Below are 23,737 nucleotides of genomic sequence, written 5' to 3' on the forward strand. Positions count from 1 at the left end.
AGCAAATTGTTGTGGCGGAACTGCATGGCCCCCCACCCAACAAGCGCAGAAGGAAGACAAGGGGGGGACAGGGGAAAACCAAAATATCCCACTTAGACTTTGGCAAAAAACACAAGCCTGCACTCACTCCTGTCAGGGTCAGAGATAATGTGCACACTGTTACTTCTCCTAGGGATACAAGTGCTATCACTGCTGTCACTAACAGTGATCCAGGGGTTAACCCGTCCAACACAGTTCCCCCTCTTACATCCCTAGGGAGTATAGAATTCCTACTCCGTTCACTCTTGCTGCCCATTAGTGAAAGCCTGAAAAAAGTCGAGATCAGGCTTACCATCTTAGAGGCAACTCTAACTACCCTGAACACCTCGGTTAGTAAGCAGTCTAAAACTACGGGGCCCAATCCACCTATAGGAACCTTCCCTAATAAACAAAATCCTCCCCCTAACACAGGAGATTTACAGGGTGTTAATAAAGGAGCTTCACAGGGCGCCGCCACTGCCCCCCCCCCCCCTGCGCCCACTTATGGCAATTCCTGTTCCGACCCCACGAAGCACTTTAACCATCATGCCCCCTCAGATAATAGACCCTGCCCCCCACAGTCTACAGCCAGGCATAAATCCTGGGTTCCCCCCCATTGCTAGTATTTCCTCTCCCCCTCCTGGCCAGCCCACTCAAAGACCACGGAGACCAGATCTGCCACCGGAAGCCAACAGCCTTATGGTGGTTTTAGCGGGAGCCCCCCCTTTACAAAGGGGAGAAAACGAAGATTTCCAATCTCTCAAGAAGAAAGTCATTAAATGGCTGAATTGGAACAGACCCCTACCACCACACTTTAATAATGAGATCATCATGGTCAGAAGGGTGCCCTGGTTGGGGAAGACGAGGAAAACAATAATAGGGGACTGTATAATGGTGACCTTCAGGGACCCTGGTACTGTTTTACACATTTGCGCAGGGTGAAACAGATCATTGGATTCCACCATACAGACCCTGCCAGTCTCCTTCTTTTTTCCACCCATCCGCATGCATTATGACCCGCCACAAGGAAACTGGACAAGGGTGGAACGGAGACCCAGACACAAAGAATATGTCCGACGTCCAAATTACCAGCCACCTGATACACCCTATTTCCACTACAACCGCTTCAACTGCTTGAGCGGGCTTGACGGGGTTGATTGACTGTCCACCAACAATTTTGCGACCCTGGACATTGGTTCCTGTATTCTCCCTGAGCCATCTGGACTCACCGTTGATAATGTTCCCGATGCAACAATTGGTGTAACACCCGGAACTGTCTCCCCCCACTCTTCCACCCCGGCAACTCCCACCACTGAACACTTGAGACTAATTTGGTGGAATGTGGCCGGACTAGCTAATAAACTGGCAGCTCAAGATTGGGAAAATTACATCGAGACTGGGGACGTTTGCATGTTCCAGGAGACCTGGGCAAGGGAAGACTATGGGCACCATGGCTACCAGTCATTTTTCATCCCGGCCAGGTGGGAGGGCAAAGGCCACCCTTCAGGCGGGCTCACAACCTGGGTGGCATCCCACCTAGGTTGCGAGGCTACACGGTTACCGGCCCCCTCCGACGATATCCTTGTGGTTCTATTGTCCTGGCCAAACCAAGCAAAACTCGCCTTAATAAACATCTACTCTAGGCCAGTTGGAATTGCCAGGGAATCACCCACCATAGATGAACTTTCGGACTATTTATCCGAAATACCAAGAGATCTACCCTATGTAGTGGGAGGGGATCTAAATTCCCATTTTGAGCCATTGCCAGGCCTTTTAGAGGGTTTTTCAATGGAAGAAGAGGTCAGGTGGTCAGTGCCTACGGTAGAAGCTCCCCCCCCGAAGGCATGGACTCCCGTAGCATTGCAGATCACAGCTCTTACCCTAAAGTTTGGAATTAGAGCCTGTAATGGGCGTATTAGATCTGACATACCTAGCAGAACCACCTATAACAGAGTGGGAAGAGAATCTCGCTTGGATTATGTCCTGGTACAGATAGCGAACTGGCCAGCTATTCGGGACTTTAGGGTTATGGAAAGGCTAGACAGCGATCACAATGCCCTTGAACTTGACCTCATTCACCCCGGCCTTCAATCCCGCATAACGTCTAAGGAGGGGAGCAAACCTGAACTTCTACTGGAAAACAACAGGAGAAGAATCAGGTGGGAACAACTGGCCTCAAGTGAGGAGAAACTTCCGAGGCTTTATGCAGGGATAATCCCCATCTTGGAAACTGTGGGAGATATAGTTACCGGGGTGGATAACAAAGACTCACAGGCCAAATTATACCAGGCCCATGAGGACCTTATAAAGGCTGCGGCCCCTAACCTTTTCAGTAATGTACAGAATTCAAGGAGGGGGCAGCCATGCAAATCCTCATGGTATAACACAGCCTGCAGAAGGGCAAAGGGGGAACTCCTTAGATCCATCAAGGAGGGTCTAGGTGGGGAGCAGCTAAGAGAAAGTAGACGGGCATACAAGAAACTTACTGCCCACGCTAAAACTGAATGGGAGGAGAACCAATGGGAAGAGCTCATTAAGTCCTTAGCGATAAAGGATCACCGAATGTTCTGGAGAATAGTAAGCGGGGGGTCGGGGAATCTCCATTCGGCAATCGAGCCAAACATTGCGCCAGGGGTGTGGCAGGCACACTTTCAATTCCTCTATATCTCTGAGCCGGGAGAACCTACTATTGACACCGGCGTTGGTCGGCCTGATTACGAGGGGGATCCAATAACATTGGGCGGGGTCACGGCTGCAATAGCAGGACTTACCGCGGGAAAAGCGCCAGGATTGGATGGCCTACCCGGGGACCTGTTCAAGCAGGAGCCCATTGTCTGGGCCCCCTACCTTGCCGCTCTGTTTAACGGAGTTCTCAGCGGCATGGAAATCCCCAGTACTTGGCTGGGGGCGGAGGTGGTACCCATATTCAAAAAGGGCTCGCCTCTCCTCCCAGCCAACTACAGACCAATCAGTCTAATCGATGTGGCACAGAAGCTGTTTGGCAGGGTATTGTTGAACCGGCTCCAGGATTGGGCAGAAGAGTCGGTGTTCTTAGCCCGTACCAGGCGGGATTTAGAAAGGGAGTTTCCACAGTGGACCAGGTCTTTCGATTGAACATTATTTACTGGAGGGCAGCGATATTCGAGGGCGGCAGCCTATACACAATTTTTGTGGATCTGCGGGCCGCCTTCGACCTGGTGCCCAGAGGGAAACTTTGGAGCGTTCTGGCTGAGATGGGCGTTCCCCCGGATATCCTGATAATCTTGCAGAGATTACACCATAACAACTATGCTCGAGTGAGGTGCGGGAGGTCCGGGGCACTGACGGATAGATTCCCCGTTGATCGAGGGGTTAGACAGGGTTGTGTGCTGGCACCAACCCTGTTCTGCCTCTTTGTCAACGGGGTAATCGCCCACCTAAATGCCACTGAATACACTGACACCCCCAAATTGAACGGCAGCAGGGTGCCTGCAATCATGTTTGCAGACGACACCCTGCTGCTGTCCAAAACCCCAATGGGGATACAGAGGATCCTCGATTCATTCGTGGCCTTTTGCACTGATAGGGGCTTAGAAATCAATGCGGCTAAAACCAAGTTTATGGTCCTGAACCCAAGCCAAAAATTGCGGCCGAATCCGCTATTGGGAGCCTCACGGCTCGAGAGAGTCTCTACCTTTGAATATCTTGGTGTAACTCTCAACGAAACTATGTCTTGGGGATCACACCAGAGCAGGGCTAACCTCAAATTGGTACAGACTACAGGGGGTATTGCGCGGATGATGAATGGCTCCTCATACCGTCCGCTGGGGCCGCTCATCCAGATCTATAAGGCACAGGCCAGGGGTGCTACTATGTATGGGGCGGAATTGTGGGGACATACATCTTGCCGTAGTCTGTCCTTAACTGAGAATAATTTCATCAGACAGATAGCTGCACTCCCGCCCAGCACCCCGCTCCTCCCCTTGAGGCTAGATCTGGGTCTGCGACCAATAGCCGACGAACTAGGTTTGAGACCCATAGCCTTCTGGCGAAGGCTATGGAGTAGCGAAGAACTCTCTGCCTATAGGGCGGAACTGATGGAGCTATTGACCCACCCGAAAGCGCTACTGATCCCCTGGATAAAATATATCCAAAAATCCTGTACGATACTGGGGTTTCCTGACCTTTGGTCTAACCCTGCTAATGCCTCATTAAACATCTCAAAGAGAGACCTGGCCATCGCTTACCACGAACAAAAACTAGCCATGGCCCTAGACAGCCAGGGTGAAGGGTCACTAACTTCTGTATTTAAGCAAAGTAAGGACTCGTACAGGTCCGAGAGGGTTTTAGACGCCATCTCCCCTGTGCTGGCCAGGAAGCTGTTTCTCCTATGGAGATATGGCACACTGCCCCTACGATCTTTTACTAGCTCCTGGTCATCACCCCCCTCCACTAAGCAGTGCCCGGCCTGCGCTGCCGCGGAGGAAAGCGATTTACACGTGGTCCTGTTTTGCCCAGTTTACAAGGCAGCGAGGAAATATTGGCTCCTACCACTGATCAGAAACCTGGGTTGTAGGGAGTACCTCCCAATGTACAGAATTTTAAAAAACGATGTCTCAAGCCTAACTGTGGTTGTTCTAGCAAAATTCCTCACCAATGTCTGGCACACTCGCACCCGTATTTTGAAGACGCAGGCTCCCTCTTAATCCTAAGGTCAACAGTTTTAAATGTAATTTTAGCAGTATGCAATTTCAAGGTTTTACACTGTATAAGTATGCATTGACTGATTATGTATGTCGATTTTATAGTGATTATATATGTTTTACTGTATATCTTTGATGGCCAACGGCCGAAATAAAGATTGAATAATAATAATAATTGAATGATTATCTCGATTGACTTGGTTGTTGATGCCCGTTACATTCAGGGCTTAAAATGTAACAAATGCTGCCATCCTAGCCAGTGGGTAGTGTTAAAACAATTATTGCGACCTGTGCATATTGCTGATGAAATTGCGGAATACTGTCTCTTAGAATAGTAAAGTAGCTAATTATGTGAATATGCAGCATAACTCTCTGTGAGCCCTATTCAGCCTGCACTAGTCACCTTCTCCAATTTAGCAATGTTATTCGTAATCCCTGTAAACAACCCTACATTCCCAGCATCAACTATGATGTTTACAATAGCGCTTAACATAAGTCTCAATAACACATGGTATGCAACCGGGACATGTACTACAGTGGGGCCATCCTGTCTAGGTATTTATCACGGAGGCTTAACAAAGCATAAATTGATACAGCAGAAGTTGCCAATTACCGAAAGAACTCATCAGTCAACTACCACCAATTCATTCTCAAGTATAACAATTGTACAACACTTCCAGCCTAGGTACGCAAGTGCAACTGCAAACGTTTGGCAATGTACTTGTTACCAGTTTCAAAGTACACCCTGCTCTGTGTGCGCAGTTAACATTGGCATATTGGATTCCTAAAGTAGGAAGTTGCTTATTAACTTATCACAGGCCTTGCTTGTCTCCAGTGAGAAATCAGAGTAAAAAGAAAGTTTGTACCCTTGGCATTAAGTTCTGAAGCCTCCCTCACCATGCAAAGTAGATTTGTTTTTTCCCCAGCTAGAGCAATTTATAGTGTCACCGGGTGTGGACACTGTTGCACATTGGTCAGGAAAGTGAAGTGTGACATCAACTACAAGGTATGTTGACTCATCTTTCTGGAGGAAAGCAAGAACATAAGTTGTTCAATATTAGCCATGCATAGTTCCTCTTGCTGCCTTCTGACAGCTCCAGGAGCCTTACATGTTGGTCCGAAATAATAACAACTCCACTAGGGCCCTGTTCTTTTTCCTTATCGTCGCCATTGTCTTGTCCAAATACACACCTCTCCTACTTTGTGGTCCTTTCACAGACTTTAGACAGTCCTCACTATGCTCTGTTTTTATTTGATCCGTCCATCTATCTGTTTTGTAACATACACTGTAAATTCTGTAATGTCCTGCAGTTGCTGAAAGAAAAAAAAGCTCTTAGATCACGAGGTGGAAGTGTTTTTTTTGACATTCTTTAGAGAAACCTGCATCATTCAAGGGTACTACACGTGGTCCATGCTCATACTGAGGAAAAAATGGATTGCAACAGAAATCATTAACAATCTGCTGAACGAGACTAGGTGGAGCCAGGAAGGTTTCCACCAAAAACTCTGCCATCACTTGTTTTTACTAGTTTAGTTCAAATGTGTAACAAGGCTTCAACACAAAATTTCTAACATACGCATACAAATATTTAAGAACTTCGAAACGCTTTATATTTCACCACTTCAGACTAGTCGGTGATGGCTTAAATATTGCTCTGCTGATTACAGATTGAGACATTAACTCCAAACCAATTCTGCACACTGTTCATCCCTCTTTATTCCTAACATTGCGTGGTCCAAATCACTATGTGTACTTGGCGGCATGTTGTGCTATTTCAAATGCGTTTTGCTTCTATTGATAAGAAGCAACAGTTTTAGTGTTAGGGCCTCCTGACCTTTTTACGCCAAGCTCAACACCACAGACAGAATAGTCCTTAGCCGCACCCAGTGGGTCAATTACTATCCAATCACATTACTGGCTGTATTGTTCATCAATACTCTTTCCACTAGTTGCTACAATTGGAATGCAGCATGGATTATTGTACATCTGAAAAGTATATCCACCCTGTTCCACATTCATTTACGCCTCTATGCATTCTCTATCGAAAGCAATCCGTTTTTACTTCTTTCCCCCAGCAGTGGCAAAGCTAATAGGGGAGGATTTAGTATGATGAACGCATTTGAGAACGAACGCTTATGTTGACACATTGGGGCCACCCAGTTGGCCTTGTCAATGCTTTTTGAAAATGTTGGTGTTGATGGAATATCAAAAATATAAGACCACATGTATTTTCTGTCTTTTATTTTTAGTTCAGCAGTAATTGTTTTTACTAGTTATTAAAAGCGGTTTTAACATTCTTCAAAAGAACACCATCAATTTCAGCTTTTTAACACAATTAAAAACTAGTGTAATAGCCTGTATTGTATTTGTAAAATGTTAATTCCAAAAATACATTTTATTTCAGTATGAGGGGAGTGTTGATGAGAACACGGCAGATGTGGAAGTTCTGCGCATGAAAGCATTTGATCTGGATCAAGAGGGCACTGATAATTGGCTCGCAAACTTTACAATCATCTCTGGAAATGAAGAAGGATACTTCAGAATAGAAACTGACCCTGTCACTAATGAGGGCATTCTCATTCTTGTAAAGGTGAGATTGGATGACTAGGCACTGCCTAAAGTGAATAAAAGCACACTTCATATTAAGCGGTAGCTAAATGTTCCTGCGTGGTAGTGTTGTTCAGAGCATCAAACGGGAAAAAACGTACATTAGGTGGACATAATTACATTTTATTTGTTCCAAATGTGACTTCTAAGTGGCAGAAACCTTTTAACAAAGTAAGCTATTTGTGCAGTTAAGAATGCTGGTGTTATGGTATTCGCAAATCCAGTTACTTTACTTGTTAAATATTCAGCTTAGTTAAAAATTAAATCTATCTGCACTAGGCATGGGCGGAAAATCCGTTCCGCTCGCGGATTTTGCGGATTTTCGGGAAATCCGCAATCCGCGAGATTTGCGAATTTCCTGAAAAATCCGCAAATCCGCGAGCAGCGGATTTTGCTCGCACTGCTCGCACTGTTCGCGTGAGTTCGCGCCCCGCGAATAAGTGCGAAATTGCAGAAATACGATTTTAGCAAAACTGAAAGTAACTACTTACCAGGTTCAAAAGTTCAGGCTCATCATTAGTAGCCATTTCCTGTAGTGCTTCCTGAGGGGCCCCTCCAGAGTTCAGTTGCCAGTTGCAACTATTATGTGACCCTGCTCTGAACCTCAGAATAGTTACACATATGCCACAAAGGTCCTGAATTACAGCTAAGGGAGACAAGCAGGAGCCAGGCTGGAAGTTAAAATCCATTAATCAGCCCCTAATTCATTATTGTCAGTTGGGGCAGGGCAGGTGTTGTAACTAATTTTGCAACAATGAAAGCACTTAGCAAGTGCAAAAGATCACTAATCAGGGCGCACTAAGGAAGCAGGTGCCAGCTAAAAAAATATTCTGTGACACATTAATCAGCCCCAAATTAATTCAGGTCACTTGAGGCAGGGAAGGTGTGCTTTGCTTTGCCAAAAATAATGTACACTGGACAACCAGAGGGTGTGGTGATGAAACAGAGGGTGGCATGGGTGGGCCAGAGGGTGGCATGAGTAGTCAGAGAGTGGCAGTGGTGACAGAGAGTGGCAGTGATGAAGAAGAGTGTCCCAAACAGGTTGGACACGTAGAAACAACAAGTTCGCAAAACTTGCGACCCGACAGGTAAGTTCGCAAATTGCGAAATTGTAAAAACCCTCGCGAACTGGCAGAAACACGGGCGAACACAAAAAAAAAAAAAAATCCGCAAATTCGCGGGAATTCGCGGATTTTGCGGATTGCGAGTTTGCAAATCCGCAAATTCGCGGATTGCCAATCCGCAAAATCCGCTCATGCTTAATCTGCACACGATGTTCCATATACTCAGTAAGATTTTGAGGAAGGTATTGGCTTTACGTTTCTTTTCATTTGAGATATTGTTACTAGTGAAAATCTCATTTGGTTGATTTATGCAGAAGGTCATTAAATACTTAGTAATATTTATTTAAAGAGAAAATAATAATGTAACAACATTAATCTTTCATGGATAATTACAGCATGAACTTAGACAGTTTTTCTTTGGTCTTTGCTGAGCACTGAATCGGGTATAAAAGCAGTGCTGGAAGAAATTCGAATGGATGGGATTAGTGGCCGGGTCTTTATGCTGAATCTACTTAATCAGTCAACCATACTAATCTCATCAATAGAATTGACCTGTTTAGTGTCACAAGATTCTCCAATATTTATTTGTAAATGCCAGTTATTGATCCATTTCTTTCAGTCATTTTTGTTGAAATTCTCCGATAATGCGGATAATGCAGAACTGCTGGTTAAGATTCTTCCCTGTTCTCCCATTAGGTGTAAATCATTCCCTTGCTATTCATTTGGAGTTAGAGTGGATGGCTAGCATGTTCTGAGCTTCAGTCCAATTAATTTGGGGTCAAGGAGTGCTTTACAAAATAGTGCAGCGAAACAAAGCACTTGTGTAAATAAAACATTACATTATCAATAGGATTATACAGAATTGGGGTGCTTTATAAAGTATTTTTTTCTTTTTTTGTCATCTGTTTATTAACATTTTAGATTTTCACGGTACATTTCAAGCTTTAACCTTTTCATCACAGCTATCTGGGCATGTCAATTAAACATTCATATACATCAAATCATTACAACTCAGAGCCACATTGTCACCGTTATAGCGTCTCATAAGCAGAGGAGAATCGCCCAAAGCTAGCTAGAATGTGGGGTGCCTAAGTGGGCAAACTCCAGATTAGTCCATAACTGTCCACGCATTGAGCCTTCTATATTAGCAGAGTTTTGGGTGAACCCCCCAGTTTGAACTGGCATACAGAAATGACATTTATGTAACAACTGTAAGTGAATTTAAACAGCAGCTAAACCACAGGCACGTAGTCATGCTAATCCACCCCCCACCCCCCCTCGGGCGCTCGCACCCCAGCCACATCTGGGACTGCATTTTAAACCTGTATGCCCCAGAGGGTCAGTGATTGTACCTAACCAAGTATCCAGGCTGGAGAGCAGCCCATGGTACACTCCAACCCCCATGAGCGCCAAACTAAACCTCCATATCGCCCGCATTACCAACCCCATCCGGTAGCTGTAGGGTATTGAGCATGTGTTCCCAGCACTCCGCCATTGGTTCTTTTCGGAGCCCCAGTACATCTTCTCTACGTATGGCTGTCCACTCCGCCCAGGCCCATGCCTGAAGTGAGGATGTCCACGCCTGTACCCCAGGCGGATCACCAGCCTGTCATCGCCTCGTGAGGAGGCGCTTTGCCACCACCATCCCCAGATCTAAGAAACGAGATGACGCCTTATCTTTGGGCGGTCTACTGAACTGATGCAAAATGTATTCAGGCCAATCAAGGGGTATAATGCGACCGGTACATTTCTTTAGTAACTCGCTGATTGTACTCCAGTAAGCACCCAGCCCAGGGCAGCTCCACAAAAGGTGAAAGAGTCCCACATCTATCTCAGCGCACCTGGGGTAGGACACGTCCGAGCGATGGAAATACTTATTGATCAGCTCAGGAGTAAGATAGGCTCTGTGAACAACATAGTTGTATCTGGTGAAAGCGCATGTTTCTGGGGATGCATACCGTACTTTTAAGTATTCTCTCCCACTCCTTATCAGATAGCAACCTTCCCAGATCATGTTCCCATTTACCTCTAAGTGGGGCCAAGCTAGTCTCTGTGTGTACCGTAGTGACGCAGCAAACCAACAGACCAGGTGTTTGCCCCTCCCCATGACATGGAGATACTGCATGGTTAAGTGCTGGGCAGGCTCCGTCGCTACATCCCCCCACTTGGCCGCCAACTTCGCTACGAGAGAGCGGTGTAGCAGGAACCCCCCCGAGAGGAAGCCTGTCTTCCGAAACCATCGTCTCATAAGCCACTAGCATCCGTCTCTATAGAGTTCGCCCAGTGTCTTGACGTCTACTTCCTTCCACTGCTCTAACATGGGATGCATGAGGACCTCCTCACCACCCGGGGAACCCTCCATGGGTATAGCGGGAGTGTACGGTAGCTCCTTTCGGGTGAGGAACAGAGCTCTGTGGAAGCATTTTTACGCCACTGTCAACAGCAACAGAGTGTGACGCTCAGGCGACGCCAGTGGGTGAAACAGGTTTGTGACACGTTCCATGGAGTACGGCGGCTCAGTTGTAGCAGTATCATCCCTTCCCCTATCCGCCAACCAGCGGGCGATCCATTGGAGCTGCGCGGCCAGGAAGTAGTGTTCGAAGCAGGGGGCGGCTAGCCCTCCCCTGTCTGACCGGAATAATTTCACCAGCCGGTGCCGAGACGCACCTCAGATAAAGTCCAGCGGGGCTGCATTAAGTGTCGAAAAGGAGGCCAGGATAAATAGAGGCAGATTAACGAAATAGTACAGAAGTCGGCGGAGCATGACCATTTTAGCAAGGGCCACTCTGCCCGTGGTTGTCAGGGGGAGCGTGGACCAAAAGCTTATTTGGTATTTAAGCGCTGCCACCGCCCGCCCTGGGTTCCCGTCAAAGAGGTCAGCCAGTTGACGGTAGATCTTGATCCACAGATATTTAAAAATGTTGGCCCTCAATTGGACTCTCGTGCCGTCAAGACAATACTCCGCGTCTTCCACCCCAGTGCCGAACGTGAAGAGGCAGGACTTGCCTGCATTCAGCCGGAGCCCCGAGACCTCTGCGAACTTACTCAACAACTGGGCTAGTTGTTCCAGTATGCAACTCACGTCCCTCACAAATGCCAACAGGTCGTCAGTATAAAGCGATACCTGATGGATTGCATCTCCCAAGGGGATTCCGTCTCCTAGAGCCTTTTCCAGGTCTAATATCAGGCACCCCGCCCTGGGCCATTCCCTCGTTGCCTCCGCCGCCACCCTGAAGTACCTCCTGAGGTTCAAGGATGTGGATCTCGCTGGCACAAATCTATTTTGATCAGTGTTTAAAGTGGGGGACCACCGGCGCTAATCGCTCTGCAAGCATCTTTGCGAACATTTTATAATCCACGTTTAACATTGCAAATGGCCTGTATGAGCCTAGGCCTGTAGGGTCCCTGTCCGGCTTGGAGAGTGAGACCAGGAATGCTTCCAGAATGGATGGAGGTAATGAGCCCTCGTCAATTGCTGCATTATACAGCTGAAGGAGTAAGGGCATGAGAGTTTCCCTGTTTGCTTTGTAGTATTCGGCGGGCAGGCCATCTGGCCCTGGGGTTTTTCCCATCGCCAAAGCCTGAATCGAGTCTCCCACTTCCTCCAATGTAAGGGGTGCGTTAAGCGCGTGTTTGTGCTCCTCAGAGGCCGTGGGCAAGGTAACAGAGTCCAGGAACACTTCTAGCACCTGACTGGGGCCAGTGCCTCAGGCTTTGTATAGCTGTGTGTCAGGGCACGATGTATTTTGTGTTGCGTGTATACCATCTCCCCCTCAGCTGTGCAGAGAGCTCCTATCGGAGCACCCCATCCATCTCTCTGTACCAGTGCTTTATAAAGTATTATTATCTTTTAGAAACGACGATTTGGAGACACATAATGCCCAATGGTCCATTGTACTGGGGGAACATAATATATCTATAGGGAAAGCTATAGTTAGGTCTAGGAAAACTCTTCTATCCGCTAATTTGAAAGCACAATTTTTCAAAACTGTTTTTAATTTGTATTGCACTCCGGCACGTAAGCTTAAATGGGGGGTGGGTATGATGGCAAATGTTTTCGTTGTGGGGGGATAATGCGGATAGTCTACATATTGTTTTTAGCTGCTGTAAATTGTCTAGGTATGTGATGGATATTGAAATTCTTTTGTCAACGAATGCTGGGATCTCTATTTAAATTACTACTGCTATAATGTTATTAGGTATTGGGCAAGATTAGGAAAGGGGACCCCTATGTTTAAACATAGTTATTTGATTTTTATTGCAATGACTGTAGCTCGATTGTGTATTGCTTCTGATTGGCTTCAATCTGAGCCCCACTCCTTTGAGCGTTGGCGTGCTAAAATGTATAATTTATTTCGTTTAGAAATGAGTTTGTATTCGACAAAAGGGGCAAAGTAACTGAAGATTGGAATGTGTATCTGGGGGGCATTCTGTGATCATATGAATGTATGAAATAGTTTAGTTGAAATGCTTTGTTTTAATACTATGGATCAATAAAAAAAGATTATACAGAATAATAGTGCATGAAGGAAGTTGAGGAATTTTTCAAATATTTACTAATTTATTTAATTTTTACTAATGTCCAGGTGTTGACTGCAGCTCATGTAAGGTGTTTCACAAAGTACTATTAGAGGTACTTGTACTAGAAGAACATTCAATTTCTCAGGTGCATTACCATTGAAGGATTATTTTAGTGTGAAGGATTTTCTAAATTTAGAATTTTCCAGCCTTAGCAGAGCCTGGTTTCTTAGTTTCCCTTTAGATATGTTGTTTTTGTGACGTGTAATTCACACATGCTCTGGTGGTTCCCTTTGCATGCAGTTTCATTTTTTTTCTTTTCAAATATCTTTATTGGTATTTTACATTAATATGACGGTCATTGTCAATTTGTACAGATATGTTTGGAATCTGACATCGGAAATGCAAACCCATGGTCAGAGTAGTAGTATAGTGCATAGTAATATGTAAACACAATATGCTGTACACCAGTACAAAGTTATATCTTACATGAGAATATGTACCAATACCTCTGCATGCCATTGCTCACAGTGTGATTGCATCATACTTTTATCAAATAGCGTTGTTGTTCATGTTGTTCACTAGACACAACTCATTGAAGCAGTCTTGACAGGGTTTCGCGCATACTCTGTCTATTCCCTGTTTAATAGGAAAAGGGTCTTATGTGATGATAGAGCATAGGTAATAATCACCCATCTGACGTGTAGCTGCAGATTCATTAACTTAGAATATCCAAAGGCATCAGACTGGTCCGGAACAATTAGCGCAGCAGCACCTCTGCGCGCCGGGGGCGGCGCCGCACAGCTCTGCGCTGACGTCGTCCATGGACGTGATGTCGGGGGAGCCATATATGCCCCGGCATGCCGACATCAGTTTTCTTCTTTTCCGCTTCACAATGCGGATCCGAGAAACCAGTAATTCCTGGCCTTCTTTTGGGGATTCTCTACAACGGAGTGTTGTACCCGAACAGTGTGCAATGCCCTCCGGGTTCAAAGCCTCTGAGGTCTGTGCGCATCAGATGTCTGGCATTGACCCGCACCTTATTTGCATGTGGGGCCTTGGTGTGCACCACAATTCCAAGTAATGCAGCGACTGTCAACAGATAAAGCCGAAGTCCTTTTGGGAACGCCATATGAAGTTATTGGCCGTGCGGCTGTCCGGGCCAGTTTCTTTTCATCACTGCTCTCCCTCTCCAGAGTGGGCTCGCCCCAGAGGCCGCTCCAGCGCCATAAGAAAGGTAAGCGGAACCACAAGCGTCCACTGAGGTCCACCTCTCATAGGCGTGCGGCTGGCACCCACTCCTCTCGTACGTGGTCCGCTATGGGCGCCCGGAGGTCACCTCCTCCTTACCCTCCTTTCCCAGGAGTTGGAGTGACTCCGCAGGGTCGCATCGCCCTAGTGTCTGTAATACTGGCATATGGCCATGTCTGAACTGGGGTGGTGTGGAGTGCAAAAAAGAGATGGATTTAGGCCCAGATCTCTGTACTGGGGTGAATGTATGACATTGTTCTGCATTCTGTCCATCAGCTGTGGTTTTTGCATGTTATTCCTCATGGCTTGCGCGGCTGTTGCTTCTTATAGGGCGCATCTCGGCTGTTCCTGCGGTCTTGCTCCTTGGTGTTACTTCTGGCTGCGTATCAGCGTCTTTCGGGCTGTGTATGGGCATTCTTCAATACTCTCCACACCTGTCTGTAAGGGTCTCCGCAGTACTCTTCCTCTGTGGTACACGTGGGGACGCTATGAGTTTTCCCCACCATACTACTTATTTGGTCCCTTGGGTTGGCTGTGTCAACTGCCGCATCCTGTGGTTCTTTCACGCCATAAGGTTCAGTTCTAATCCATGCGAGGTGTTGCACTTAATTTTTATGTCGGTTTCTTACTAGGTGTGTTCTTCTTCCATGTCACCCCGTGCTGGGCATGGGCCGGTGTCCTGCTGCCTTTGTGTCTTTACGGGAGCAGGTTTAACACTGTTTTACGCTGTTTGAGTGATTAACTGGGCTGGCCCTGGCTTTTTGTCGACGCCTTGGATCCTGTGGATCTTTTAAGTCTCTTTCGAGGTTCAGCATTTCTTTTTTCACTTGGTGCAAGCGTTTTGGCTTGGTGTTTTTCTTCTCTCATCCCCTTTACATGTGGGGGTTTTCGTGTTATTCTGGATGGGCTGTGGTGCCCTAACCTTCCCTTGATTCCTGCTCTCTTCAGGGAATAGGGGTCTGGTGGTTGGCTGCGCTGTCATTTTGTCCCCACTGTGTTTCGTCATTTGGTAGACGACACTCCTTTGGTCATGTTGTTGACAAGTTCAAGTTCATGAATTTGTGTAGCGCACTACTCACCCAGAGGGTCTCAAGGCGCTTGAGGGAGGGTGGGTGCATTACTTATCGAATCGCCAGGTTTTTAGTTGTTTTCTGAAGGAGAGGTGGCTCTGTGTAAGTCGGAGGTGAGTGGGGAGAGAATTCCAGGATTTGGCCGCTAAGTTGGAGAAGGATCTTCCTCCCATGGTGGATCTGTGGCCACTAGGTTCTTTCTGGACCTTGATGGGGTTTAGTCTCTGTGCCGCCTTTTCTATGGGTATGGCTTTGGTATCTATTCTAAGTTAAGGAATCCGTGGCTAGACGTTTCTATAAGATAAACAAGTTACTTACCTTCGGTACCGATGTATCTGGTAGATACATAGTCTAGCTGCAGATTCCTTAACCCCCGCCCGTCCTCCCCGTCCTGCGGCAACATTTTCAGGTTGGGCTTCTTGCCTTCGCCTCCCTTTGGGTGGCTTTATTCCTCTACGGGGTGACGTTTCCTCTTCACTCAGACTTACGAGGCTACATTCTGTTTCGTAGCTTTGCTATGCCCATTCTTGTGATTTGACGGTATGCTCTTATGACATGTCCTGTACAACCCTTACCCTGGGTTGTCCGATTTGAGTCTAATTCTTCCTTCTATCTTCTCCAACCGCTTGAGGTCTCTTGCCTCCCTGCACTCTACCAGTTACAGTCTCTGACAAAGCTGCCTTCGGCTGACTCATTATTTGGGTCTGACCTCTTCTTTTCGGTGATGCTTTATAGTAGTTTGTCCTTGTTCCTGGATTTTGAACTGGTTGTCCTTCACTGTCATTTCTTGTGGTTGCAGCTTTTCTGCCGGCTGCTGTGATCATTCACAGAGGAGCTGTAGCTCAATGGTGGGTCTTGTGCCTCTGGTGGCACAGGCTCACACAGGCTTAGGGTCCTATCCTGCCTATGCTCTACATCTTCTTCTACCTCCGGGGGAGGTTGGGACTTTACACTTGCAGGGGTTCCTCTCAGAGTGGTGCTCTGTTCTTTCCCTCCCTCAGTTTACAGTATACAGTGCTTGGCACTGTCTTTCTATGGTGATGTTTATTCACCATACCTTGTTTTTTCTTTTTTGCACACTGTCCATATTTTCACAGTTTTTGGTGATGGCTTCGCGTTCTGACGCGGAAAAGTTTAATGACGAAAACTGATATTGGCGCGCCGGTGTGGGGCATATATGGCTCCGCTGACGTCACGTCCATGGACGACGTCAGGGCGGAGCCATGCGGCGGTGCCACCCGGCGCACAGAGGTGCTGCTGCGCAAAATGTTACGGACCAGTCTGATGCCTGGAGATATTCTAAGTTAAGGAATCTGCGGCTAGACTATGTCTCTACCAGATACATCGTTACTGAAGGTAAGTAACTTGTTCATTAACACCAATAAATCACATTTTCAACAATAATTCGATATAAACTGAAACTGAAAACCTATAAAACCTATCTGCCATCCATGAAATAATGCATGCAGTTTCATATGCTGAGCAACATTCAGAGGAAGCCCAACACAGACAGGGAAGCACAAATGTAATGCACTGAATTATTTTTGTTTTTGAAACAAAGCTAGCTACAGCATGAAGGATGACCTGGAAGAGAGCTCTGTCACATTTGTACAAGTCATTTAGAAGGACATTACCATAATCTAAACTTTTTGGTTCAGTTATATTGAATTAAACACAAACACACATGATAATGGCTCTTATAGTGAAGTATCACCAGCTACATGAGGGCGCTAGAGGGCGCACAAGCAGAATGGCCGCCGTTTTCTGAGGCTCCTGCTACCCGGACTAATTATCCGGTATTTATCCTACAACATCGCAACGAAAATCACCCTCCTGAAGCCTGCGTGCTTATCACTACTAGCTCCACACTCGGGGAAAATCTAAAGGCGATCAGAGCCTCGTAGGCTGAGAAAAGCGGCGCTGTTCTCCAAGCCGGGAGCTGCCTTGGTGAAGGTGGAGCTACTGTAGGCGGCGGCCGAGGGCAGGAAAGACCGGGGATCGCCACAAGGTGAGCAGGCCTCATTGATTTGGGACGAGATTGCAGAGACCATCGCCCGGTACTAGAGATGCTGTGCCAATACTGCCAGAGAGCTTACAGTGGAGGGTTAAGACACTTGCTTCTGCACACGCTGTTCCAATTTCAGAGTGCAGCCCCACGCGACCTGTTGCATAAAATACGGGCATAAATGACCTAATGGTCGGCATCTAAACCGGCGGGATGCAACGAAAAGCCGGACCTAGCTCTGCCTCTCAGTGCAGCGATATGACCCTGGCCCCTAACCCCCACTCCAACGAGGGGGAACCTTGCATCAAAGTAATATAGCACTACTTGAGGCATTAAGGGATACGAAGCGCTAACTGCGACTGGTGTGGTACGTACAGGAGCGAACTGCTGGAACCGATGTCACTCATGCTACACCTAAAGGAACTCATTGAGAGCAGCCTTGAGCGCAGAACCCTTAAAGCGTGACACAAGCTGCGGACTTGGTTGATGGGACCAGACGCTTTGTGCTGATCGCTGCAGTGATAGAACATTCTACCCATCGTTGGGGTGGCGCTACTTAAAGAATAGCGGCTACATTGCAAGGGTGTAGGCAGTTGAACGTCAGCAAGCAATTGCGTTCGCCCACAACGCGCAATCATGGATATGTTGTGGAAAAGACCTATCAGTGTGGTGTGACCTGGGGGCAACTTCGAGAACGTCACTGTGACGGACACCACCATTGTCGCCTCAGTTTGGAGATGCAGGGGACAGACAGCAAGATATAAACACGGTACTGGTCCCGAGAGGTGCTGCATAGTATCGGATCACCAGGTGGAGTCGGTGGTATGGGCAAGCCGGACACTCGCTAGCCGAAACTTAACTTTGAGGCCGCCAAAAAAGAGGCTAAACAGAATATACCGGACGCTGACTTGGATAATGCAGATAAGTCGGGTGGCAATTGGACATCTCAAGATCGGGACATGCAGCAGATATGGCAGGAAATACAACCAGGATTTGCCACAATCGGCGACAAGGTGGATCGCATGTCCTCTAGAATGGACGCTATTGTGCATTAGGTAGACAAGCATAAAGAGAGAATGAAGGAGACCGAGAGGCGCATATTGGACAATGATGACCCCACCGCTACTCATGCGACGCAATTGACGAGAATGGATAAATTGCTACGTTTCATCGCTGCGAAAAATCAGGATTTGGAGGCCCGCAGTAGACTCAACAACATCCGCATAACGGGCATGCCGGAATCCACAGACACTGGGCGCATGGAGGATTTTGGGGGGGGGGGGGGTGGAGGAGGGGGGGGAGAGGGGGGGTATTGACATGCTGGGGTGCCGGGCAGATACCGCATGGACGTAGCTCTGAGGAGGACTCCCTCTGAGGAAGGAGGGATGTGTAGACCAGTGTAGACCAGTGGCGTACATGCTTGCAGTTCTAGCGCGAATGCCGCCTTCCCATCTAAGGGTTGTTGGCTAAATGGCTGTGTATACACCTGACAGAGGATTGTCACACTGTTGCTCATACAGTACTTGTAAGTGCAGTCAGACCAGGGGGAGGGGGGGTTGTTGAAATGTAAGGTTTTATGTGTTGTAAACTCAATAAACACATTAAAAAAAATTAAAATAATTCTGGGCTGTTTACCAGCCCAGACAAGAGAGGATCAAGGAATGAAGTCTACGAAAGAAATGGGTAGTGAGAAGAATGGGGATGTTTAAGAAAAGATAGAGGAATTTTGGGAGAACCACAATCTTGGCAATGGCTATGCGGCCCACAAGGGACAACGGGAGTTGGTTCCAGTGGGGTATTTTAGACTCGAGCCAGTCCACTTCATGCTCGAAGTTAGCCATCCAAACGTCATCCAAGTCCCTGCTGAGCCAAATGCCTAAATAGTGGGTGGGGCCAGATGCCCACACAAAGGGAAAGTCCGGCGCACACTGTTTGGTGGCCTCAGTTAGGGAGAACAACATTGATTTACTCCAATTCACCTGTATGCCGGACAGTCCGCCAAAACGTATTATTTTTCAGTTTTCAGTTTTCAGTTTTTTTAACGTCTTTATTTCGAATTTTCTTCATAAAAGACAAGCATAATAAATACAAACACAAAGCACACAACAAGAATGTACAAATTTTAAACAGACAAATGAAAATTATTATAAATCTCGATTTTTTTAAAAAAACAATTAAATGTACATAGAAAGACGTCCATAATAAGATTAGTACAAGTATTAAAAAGCATTTCAGGAATACTGCCCAAGAAGGATGAGTTAAGTCCAGCTTATTTGATTTTCAACTTGTAGCACTTCGAACACACCTTATTCTGATTAGCCAGGCCCACCCAAGGAATTTTGCCAGCCCTATAGACAGCCATTCGGCTGTATTGTATCTCAGGATTGACAATGCTTCCCTGCTCTCCCGGGTGTTTAGTCTTTTACATATTGGCTTTAGCCACTTATGGCGCGGTTCACGATAAGCTGGGCATACAAATAGAAAGTGCCCTAGGGATTCTTTGCTTTCATGACAACAGGGACAAGATATGGACTCTGAGTTCTGCCATCCACTAGTAAATTCTCTTAGTGGCAAAGTTCCTATAGGAAACTGATGATAGAGTTTCCTATCGGAACTTTTAAGAATAGTGTCCCAATAGGTCTCTGTATGTGGAACTACTTTGTGGATCAAAAACATGCCTGTCCGGTTAGATTTCTCAGAGAGCATAACATATTCTTCTTTAACCATGGACCAGAAAAGAAGTTTTAAATCTTTCTTTGACAGGAAGATGTGATTTCCCGGCTCAGTCCAGAGCGAGTGAAGACCCATTCTAATAAGAGTTTTCTTAATAGATTTAAACCAGGGTATGTCCCCTGCCCCTTGTTGTGCTCTTACATCCTGTATCTCATGGGCAAACATGACAAGTTCCGGGGTAGACCAGATGCGTCTCCATAACGCCACCATCCTATATTGGGCATGATGTTTGATGGAATGAAAGCCCATATCTAGCATGAGTGGTAATGATGGTGTCGAAGGAGGGAGACTGACTAAATTACGAAAGAATTTATTCTGGATCTTATCCAGAACAGCCAGATCCACACTCCCCCAAAGGTTGGCCCCATAAAGTATGGCAGTACTAATTTTGGCGCTATAAATTTTAAGCGCAGGTAGAACTATTTTGGTCAAGGAGCAACATTGTTCTTTCACAAGGGCACCCTGATAGTCGTGCAAATTTTAGACTAAGTGCCGCAATTTGTTCTTTCCAGCGTAACCTTTAATCAATTACAACTCCTAAGTATGTCATAACCTCTACTTGTTCTAGGCTAGACCCATTCATCGTTACATGGCCCCTCAACGGTTTATTCTTTGTCAGGACCATGAACTTAGTCTTAGAAACATTATTTCGAGGTCATTTTCGCTACAGAAGTCCACAAACTTATTTATAGCTAACTGAAGACCCATCTGTGTTTTAGCTAGGATTAGGGTGTCCTCAGCGAAAATTAAAAGGGGAAATTTGGTCCCACCCAGTGTTGGTGCATCTGTCGGGGTTGCTGAGAGGAACTTGACCACCTGGTTGATAAAAAGTATGAATAGGGTGGGGGCCAGGACACAGCCCTGTCTCACTCCGCGGGTCACAGGGAAAGAGTCGGTTACCTGTCCCTGGCGACCCCACCTTACTCTGGCGAAATTTTCCTCGTGCATCCTGATTGTAAGCTCGAGAAGGGCAGTTGGTACACCCATTCTCCTTAAGGCTGCCCACATCTTCCCTCTGGGGACCAAGTCAAACGCAGATTTGAGATCCACAAACGCTGCGAATATAGTACCTCCTCTTAAAAACACAGTCTTCCAGTATGTCATAGCAAATCTGAGTACTTGGTCAACTGTGCTTATGTTGGCCCTGAAGCCAGCCTGCAATGGAGACAGGATGTTTACTTCTGTCATCCAGTGCTGGATTCTGCCTAGCAGCATTCTGGCGATTACCTTCTGCAGGGCATCGATAAGACTGATGGGGCGATAATTTCTCGCATCAGTCCTATCCCCTTTTTTATACACAGGTAGGATCTCCGCCCCTTTCCACGAGTCGGGGATTCTAACCCCTCTAGCTATAGCGTTCGCTAAATTGGTTATGTAGGGGACCCAATATTCTTGATCATACTTTAAAAGGTCCACTGGGGCACAGTCCATTGCGGGAGCTTTCCCATTCTGCACTAGTTTTAGAGCTTTTATTTTTCCTACTAATGGGCTGAGATTGTCTTGGAGATGGCGGACATACAGAGTGATATCGTCTGCATACATGGAGACAAGGACGGAACAGGCGTAAAGCCTATACCCTTCTGAGTGTGGTGTTGCCGGAGATTGGCCGCAAGAGGATCCATTGCCATGGCGAAGAGCATAGGGGATAGCTGGTATCCCTGCTGAGTGCTGCGTTCAATCGAGATGAGATCAGAAATCTGACCATTGATGCGCAGACAGGATGAGGGGCGAGTATAAAGGATGGATATCTTCTGTATGAACATGTTGCTAAATCCGATACGCGGCAGAAGGAAAAATAAAAAAGGCCACTCCAACGTATCAAAGGCCTTGGTGGCGTCCAACAGAGCGGCCACGGCGGGAAGGCTGGAATTAATTTGATGAAGAATCGAAAAAATAGTCCTGAGGTTGTGCAAGGTGACCCGTCCAGGGATAAAACCGGACTGATCGGGGAGAGCAATAAGGGGCATGAGGGAAAGAAGGCGGTATGCCAATAGCTTAGCAAAAATGTTGTTGTCCATATTAAAAAGAGAAGGGGGGGGCGATAAGAATCGCGGCAATCAGCCGGTTTGTCTGGCTTGAGGAGTAACGTTATCATCGCCTCACGAAGCGACTGCGGGTAGAGGCCATTGTCAAAAGAATTGTTGAACACGGCCGCAAGATGTGGTTCCAGGATAGTAGCGAAAGACTTATAAGAAGAGGCTGGGAAGCCGTTGAGACCGGGGGCCTTATCACTAGGTAAACTGTTTATGGCAGCCAGCATCTCTTCCTTCGTGAAGGGAACGTCCAGATATTTACGGTGATAGTCCTCAAGCCATACTAGTGCAATGGTGTTAAAATATTGTTCAAAACGCCTTGTGCAAGGAAGGGGAGCCGGCGGTATAAAGCTGAGAATAATAGTCCATAAAGCGAGAATTGATGTCATCAGGAGAGGTGGTTCTGGCGGGGCCACCATCCCGAAGCGCAGCCACATATGACACAGCTCGGGGGTGGGCGTAGGAGGTTGACCAAGGTCCTCCCAGACTGGTCGCCTCTAGCTCCAGATACGCAAGTGCCCTCATGGGCTTCGGGCCACCAGTGATGCCAAGCATCATGTAAGGAATTATCAACAAGTATGGACTGGAGGAGGGCGGCAGTACGAGGGTGAAACGAGTAGGGGCCAGAGCGGTCCAAGGTTGCAGAAAGAGTGACATTGAAATCGCCCCTCCTCCTCCCCCAGAGGAGGGCCGCCGGGCCCAAAAAAGAGATGAGGTGCCAAATGTGAGTAAATAGATCGGGATCGTCAGAGTTGGGAACTTACACCACAGCGATTGTCATGGATTGGGACAAAAGGGACCCATGCAAGATCACATACCGTCCCTCAGGATCTGGAATTCCTGGACTAGTTTGCCAGGAGAGCCCTCTGCGTATCAATATGGACACCCCCCCTAGAATAAGATGAATAATAAGAGGAATGCTATTCCCCCTAGTGCCGCGAATGGAGTCTGGATGAGGTCCCAGGCAGCAAATGGGTCTCCTGCAGGAGACAAATGTCTTACTTGTGTCGTTGCAAGTGTGCCTGGATGAGCCTGGCCTTACGATGATCGTTTAAATCACGGATATTCCAGGTCCAGCAAACAGTGTCCATCATGTTGCACTGTAAGTAAATAGAACATTGGATTGGGTCTTAGGGAGCGCTGTGGTGACGAAGAACAGTCCAAATGAAAAAGTGGGCAAACGCCAATAACGGGATGTGAAACCAAGAGGCTGCCTGCGGCACCAAAAGGGAAAGTCACGGAGGGAACTGTCAGGGTGCATATAGAACAATAACAGAGGGGAGGCAGTGCCATACAGGACAAAAAAGATATAGTGTACCATTATGCTGCAGACAGCCTGGGGAGCAATAAAGTGATGTGAACCCACTGAAGGCATGTAATAAAGGCATGATGATAACATCAAAGGCATCATAAAGTAACCACCAGACCCAGAGAACCCCCTTTCTCGTTCCCACCCAAACATCCACACAGTCAATAGTCTGAAAACCAGGAGCGAGCAATGATGAACAGATAGTGTGCAGGCAGTGTGAAGTATAATATGTCTTTCGCCCAACCAGATCCAAAGAAACCCCCCACCCCAATCCCCCTCCCTCAGCCCACAATTTGTGAAAAAGGAAACCCTGGTGCTGAAACAGCAAGGACTCAACGATGGGGACTGTGAGCATCAGCAATAAACCCACCACCACCCAACCACCCCACCCCAGCAAACCAAAAAACAATGTCATAAGGACCACCAACCGCGCACCCACTCCAACC

General features: G+C 47.0%; 1 protein-coding gene across 1 annotated transcript in view; it reads left to right on the forward strand.

Moving 5' to 3' along the window:
* LOC147724096 (desmoglein-2-like) overlaps positions 1–23,737 on the forward strand; it is a 396,529-nt gene that overhangs the window by 222,773 nt on the left and 150,019 nt on the right. Inside the window, exon 8 of the mRNA XM_086965676.1 lies at positions 7,106–7,291. Within this exon, the coding sequence (XP_086821802.1) occupies positions 7,106–7,291 (186 nt within the window). The remainder of the gene's footprint in view (positions 1–7,105; positions 7,292–23,737) is intronic.

The sequence above is a fragment of the Lissotriton vulgaris genome, chromosome 4_1 (assembly GCF_964263255.1).
Source record: "Lissotriton vulgaris chromosome 4_1, aLisVul1.2, whole genome shotgun sequence".
NCBI lineage: Eukaryota > Metazoa > Chordata > Amphibia > Caudata > Salamandridae > Lissotriton > Lissotriton vulgaris.